The sequence below is a fragment of the Brassica oleracea genome, chromosome C5 (assembly GCF_000695525.1).
Source record: "Brassica oleracea var. oleracea cultivar TO1000 chromosome C5, BOL, whole genome shotgun sequence".
Taxonomy (NCBI): Eukaryota; Viridiplantae; Streptophyta; class Magnoliopsida; order Brassicales; family Brassicaceae; genus Brassica; species Brassica oleracea.
In genome coordinates this window covers 22,773,064-22,779,355 of record NC_027752.1, presented here as the reverse complement: position 1 = coordinate 22,779,355, position 6,292 = coordinate 22,773,064, and the positions used below count along the sequence as shown (strand labels likewise).

The following is a 6,292-nucleotide window of genomic DNA, read 5'->3' as shown; positions in this document are numbered from 1 at the left end:
TTCCACTCATCTCCTTCTTTCATTCTAATATGGTGGTAAACACTCTTTAAATCAATTTTAGAAAAGACACATGAACCAAGTAACTCATCTATCATATCATCTAAGCGTGGGATAGGATGTTTGTACTTAACTGTGATGTTGTTGATGGATCTGCAGTCCACACACATGCGCCAGCTCCCATCTTTCTTAGGCTCCAGTAGTACAGGTACAGCACAAGGACTCAAGCTTTCCCTGATGTGGCCTTTCTCCAAGAGTTCATTGACTTGTTTCTGGAGCTCCTTTGTCTCAACAAAGTTTGTCCTGTAGCATCTTTCTTAGGAACCAGTAGCACATGTACAACACAAGGACTCAAGCTTTCCCTGATGTGGCCTTTCTCCAAGAGTTCATTGACTTGTTTCTGGAGCTCCTTTGTCTCAACAGGGTTTGTCATGTATGCTGGCCGGTTTGGAATGGAAGCTCCTGGTACAAAGTCAATTTGATGTTCAATACCTCTAATGGGTGGTAAACCAACTAGATTATCCTCTGGAAAGACATCCCTATACTCCTGCAAAAGACACTCAATCTCTTCTGGAATCACAGGATCAGTGTTAGTAGAAGAGATCAACAACTCCTTGTAAACTACTAATATCAGATTTGGTTGTTCAAGCATAGCAGTTTTGATATCTTAAGTAGTAGCAAAGAGGTTCATCTTACTTACCTGTTTAGATTCATCCAGCAACAAGGCTTTACCAGTGACCTTATCTTCATCCCTTCTCTTCTTAAGATGCATGTGATCCTGGTGCACTTCCTGAGGCGACAGTGGTACCAGCGTGATCTGCTTCTCCTTGTGAGTGAAGGTGTGTCTGTTGGTGAAGCCATCATGTACTGCCCTCTTGTCAAACAGCCAAGGGCGACCAAGAAGAATGTGGCTAGCTTCAAGAGGCGCCACATCACAAGTGATCTCATCCTGATATCTCCCCACTGACAGTAAGACTTTCACTTGCTTGCTAATCTTTAGCCCTCCCTCTTCATTGAACCATTGCAAGAGGTATGGCTTAGGATGCTTATACACCTCAAGATCCAATTTATCCACCAGTTCCTCACTTGCTACATTGGTACAGCTTCATCCATCAATGATCAAGCTGCAAACTTTGTCATGCATTAAGCATCTGGTGTGAAACATGTTCTCTCGTTGCTCATCCTCTTTGGCTTTAGGTTGAGCATTGAGGAGTCTCCTGGTGACTAGCAACTCTCCTCGGACAGGATACTCTACGCCCTCATCCTCAGACTCCTGGTCGGATTTTTCATCTTCAGAAACCACATCTCCATTGGCTAGTATTATCATCACCTTCTTGTTGGTACAATCATTGGCATAATGCCCAATCCCATGACACTTGAAGCATCTGACATTCCTGGACCTAGTGGATGTCGCTGATTCTTTGCCCTTGTCATCTCGCCTTGCTTCCACTAATGAAGACCCTTCCTTTGGCTTATCAGATGACTTATCATCCTTGGAGTACACTGATTTTGCAGCAGAGCCGTTTGGAGTTTTGGCTGAACTCTTCCTCTTGTTTTGCTGCTCAATCAGAATAGCTTTGTGCAGTAGCTCATCCATGTCCTCATACTCTTGTAGCTCCAATCTGTCTCGTATATCTCTGTTTAACCCTCCTTGGAACCTAGCCATAGTTGCCTCAGCACCCTCAATCAAGTCAGCTTTCAAGATGAGTGTCTCCATCTCCTGGTGATAGTCTTCTACACTCTTGGCTCCTTGAGAAAGCCTTCTCAATTTCTGTTGAAGATCTCGCCCATAGTGAGTAGGAACAAACCTCTTATTCATCACAGTCTTCATCTCAAACCAGAAAGCTATCTGAGGCTCTCCATTGCATCTGCTAGTAGTGGCAATCTGCTCCCACCAGTTTATAGCATAACCATAAAATTCAGTGGCTGCTAATCTGACATTCCTCTCCTCAGTAAACTGCTGGCAATTGAAAACCAACTCTATCTTCTTTTCCCACTCCAAATTGGCATCTGGATCATTCTTGCCATGGAATGGAGGTATTCTCAGCTTGAGATTACCTAGATTATCAGCTGCTGGCCGTCTGCAGTTATGGTGTCTACTGTGTTGGCTAGCCTGAGACTCATTATCACTCTCATCAGTTGAATCCTCTTGAACTTGTTCACCATAGATCCTATGACCTCCAACTACAACTCCTGGTCCCCTTCTAGGCCCTATGCGTGCTCTCTCAGCTCCAACAGCAGCTCCCCTCTCTTATTAACACCAGGTAAGTTTTCATTAGCTTGTTGAGCAAGGTTGTAAGTATTTTGCATTCTTCTGGTTATCTCAGCCATCATAGCCTCAAATTGAACTTGGTTGAGGTTGATTTGCTGAGCAGCCGGTTCTCCTACTTCCTCTCCATCTCGTCCATCAGCCAATGTTCCTAAAAGTCAAGTTAGCAAAGACAAAGAAACACAGAAAAATTAAAAACAAACTCTCTCTCACTCAATTTCAGCTGCCAAGTCTCTGCCTTTCTCACAAGTTCAGTTAAGATTCAAAGCTCTACACCTAAGATCTAGAACTAAACCCCAATGAATCAGAAAGAAAGTATTAAGAGATTTAGGCACCAGCTGACTTTACCACCCTGAGCTGGATTTCTCTTCAGCTAGCTGGATTACTCTTCAACTTTTTTTTTTTTTTTTGATTTGGATCAGAGATCTCATTTTTTTTTTTTGATTTGCAGGGTTGGCTCAGCTGGCTTGCAACAGATAGAAAGATAAGAGAAGTGTTTGATGCAGTGAATGATCTGAGTAGACAATTCGCAAACCCTAACCTTCAAGTGGCTCTGATACCACTTGGTGCAGCCTGGGTATGGCTTCTGCTCCGGGATCACTTGAAGGGGAATGAAAGAGGGTTGTCCGTGGAGGCTACTAGCACTCTGCTGGACTATGGACGTCTCTCTGAAGCTATGGAATGGCGACAGAGATGGTTTGCTACTCAGAGACACAAGATTACCCTGTATTGTCTAAGATGGTTTTCACTAAGGAATTCCTTCCCTAAGGTGAGATCAATGTTCCTTTAGCTGAACAGAGAAAGCAGGAAACGAGACAACTCTTTTCTGAAAGTTTTTGATTGAAAAGTTGAATGACTTTCACAAAGTCTGCGTAGAAAGATAAATAGAAAACCCCCAGCAACCCTAATCATAAACCAAGATGGTTTAATCTAATTCCTAATCTAAACCCAATCGAAATTAGTTTTTAATAAATCCTAATCCTACCCGAAATTGGTTTAATTTAAATGAAATCAAATTACACTGAAATAAAACTAAACCAACATGCTGGTTTATCTTGGTTCTCCTCTTCTGATTTAAGCCCCACGGATTTGGCTAAGTGTTGGAGGCTCTTCTCTTGTGCTCTCAGTCTTGATCTGGTTACTGGTCCACTCCACAAGCTGGCTAGCTCATTTGGTTCTTCTCTGCTCAAGTCTGTCTCTTCTCTGCTCAAGTCTGGCTCTTCTCTGCTCAAGTCTGGCTCTTCTCTGCTCAAGTCTGGCTCTTCTCTGCTCAAGTCTGGCTCTTCTCTGCTCAAGTCTGGCTCTTCTCTGCTCAAGTCTGGCTCTTCTCTGCTCAAGTCTGGCTCTTCTCTGCTCAAGTCTGGCTCTTCTCTGCTCAAGTCTGGCTCTTCTCTGCTCAAGTCTGGCTCTTCTCTGCTCAAGTCTGGCTCTTCTCTGCTCAAGTCTGGCTCTTCTCTGCTCAAGTCTGGCTCTTCTCTGCTCAAGTCTGGCTCTTCTCTGCTCAAGTCTGGCTCTTCTCTGCTCAAGTCTGGCTCTTCTCTGCTCAAGTCTGGCTCTTCTCTGCTCAAGTCTGGCTCTTCTCTGCTCAAGTCTGGCTCTTCTCTGCTCAAGTCTGGCTCTTCTCTGCTCAAGTCTGGCTCTCCCTCGTCAGACTCACTCAGCTCTCCAATATCTCTACTCATGGCTGCACCAACCATCGATCGACATAACAGTCTCACCATCGATTGATACTCAACCTCATCAGAGAAACAGGAAACGAGCATCGACCGACATTGCCAACTACTCATCGATCGACGCAGAAGTCAACCAGGTGCGAGAGGGAGACTACTCGATTGGCAGTTGGGCAGATGATCACCATCACGAAAGCTATGCAGTAGAAACAACAATGTATGAGCTAGGAGCAGATGAACTACATGAAGGTTTCACATATGAGGAACTTCTCAACATGCAAAGACGCGATGAAACAGATCAACATCGATCATAAGCTGCTTGGGGAAGGACACGATACAACCATCCGATCGACAGAGCAAGCCGTCCATCGATCGACATAAATCCTTCAACATCGATCGACGTCATTCATACAACATCGATCGACATCCGCTCTAAACCAAAAACCACTGTAAGCAAAAAAAGATAAATTTGATAACGAGTATCTAACTCCAGACGAATTTGGTATTTTCAGGGACCCTGATGGCTACGCAAGAGCAATAGACGGACGTATACTGAACGTATCTCGAAAAGATATTGCAGACATCCTTCAGACAGCCAATGGAGCCAAAAATTTGTTCGTACATCAACGCAACATTCCAGAATACAAACAGAAGGATACATAAGAGTTCTATGACGCAGCTGGTGGCATAGACAAAAGCTTCGAACAAAGATCTCGCCATCCCACTCGACCATCGATCGACGTTAACGTCCCAACATCGGTCGACAGACGTCCAGAATTCGACAGAAGGGTCTTTGATTCCCACTGTACCAGGAAATTCTACTGGGAAGAGAAAAATGAGTATGGAGTCTACAGAGATGAACATGGATACACCAGAGATCTATAGGGACACACCATTCTTGTTCACAACAGAGATATCAGAAGACTTCTGGAAAGAGCTTCGAGAGATGAGCCAAGCTACATATGTCTTCCTGAACATGCTAGCTCATTCACACAGACTAAGCTGGTACCAGAGATCTACACCAAGGACGAGATCCTTGAGATGTTCTATGGAGTCTCTGGAGCCCAAGAGAAGCATGAAGGTGATTTCCAGATGAAGCTTGATGGTATATACCATCCACTGAATGATAGCATCAGTTGGTTAACTACATGCATGGAAGAGATGAGGCAAGACATAGCCAGAATTCAGCAAGCTACCTGATAAACTATGGATTTGACCCATTTTCATCCATAGTTTATAGGTGTTTTTACTAATAATTATTATGTTATAGAGTCTATTTATTATATTTATAAGATCAGAAGTGTTTTGGAGATAAGTGATGATTTTGGAGCATTTTGGAGATATTTGGAGCAAGCACCCGAGTTGACCATCGAGCTCGACCATCGGTCGATATTATAGAGGAATAATCGATCAATACACACATCTGTGTATCGATCGACAGCGTAGCGCGCAGAAAGCCCGTTTGGTCACAACCGACTTGAAGCCCAAGTCTTCACCATTTTACAAGATTACCCCTGACGAGTTTTACCCTAACTATATAAGCTTTGCCGCCATGTTAGAGGCAAAATGTGCTTATCTTGTTTTATTATTGTCACAGCAACGTTTTTAGGATTTTGATAGATTGGAGAGAAGATCCAAAGTTATAATTTGTGATTGGAACTCCATTAATATCTATTTACTATTCTAATGAAGTTTTTATATTTATTTGCTGTTATGAGTTGCTTAGCCATGTCTGGGTTGTTCCATTGTTAGATTTTAGGGTTTAAATAGGTTAGGAGGGATTAGCCCCAACTATAGATTGCTGAGTTGTGATAATCATCTTTAGGATTGTTCATTAATGCCTGTGTCTAGAGTAGCTACCTAGAACCTGCCCTTGGATTGATTGATAAAAGCGAGAGCTTTATTCTCATCCTGAAAACATTCTAATAAAACTATGTTTCTTGCTATGAGCAAGGCGAGAGATGATCTAGTGAGCTTAGTAAGCTATTATTCAACCCGCGGATAAAGCTTGACTAGAGCGTGTCGATCGATATCACACTTGAATAATCGATCGACGGAGCAAAAGGTGTATCGATCTATATCCCTATAGGATTATCGATCGACACTTTCTATTGATCAAAATACAACAGATGAGATCAATAGATCTAGTTAATAGACAAGTCAATACATGCGAGAGCTGATTGACATTTTGATCAAGTAGTTGAGCTTTACATTATCATACATGCATCTCATTAGGCATTTGTAGGATTATAATCCCAATTTTCCTAAATAAAAACCCTAAGTCTAACTATTTCCTTTTTAAGCACCAAACCTTAAACCAGCTATTGAACAAATACTTGTTCAATATAAAACTGCA

The 6,292-nt window shown here is 42.6% G+C and overlaps 1 protein-coding gene across 1 annotated transcript; it reads right to left on the bottom strand.

The window, feature by feature from the left end:
* Positions 1-220: 220 nt before the first annotated feature.
* On the bottom strand, positions 221-3,963 carry LOC106344799. Its single transcript, XM_013784108.1, has 5 exons — positions 3,924-3,963; positions 2,347-2,417; positions 1,161-2,245; positions 698-1,100; positions 221-544 (listed from the first exon to the last, which is right to left on the bottom strand). Exons 1-5 carry the CDS (start codon positions 3,961-3,963, stop codon positions 221-223), a joined length of 1,923 nt encoding a protein of 640 aa, XP_013639562.1.
* Positions 3,964-6,292: the final 2,329 nt, after the last annotated feature.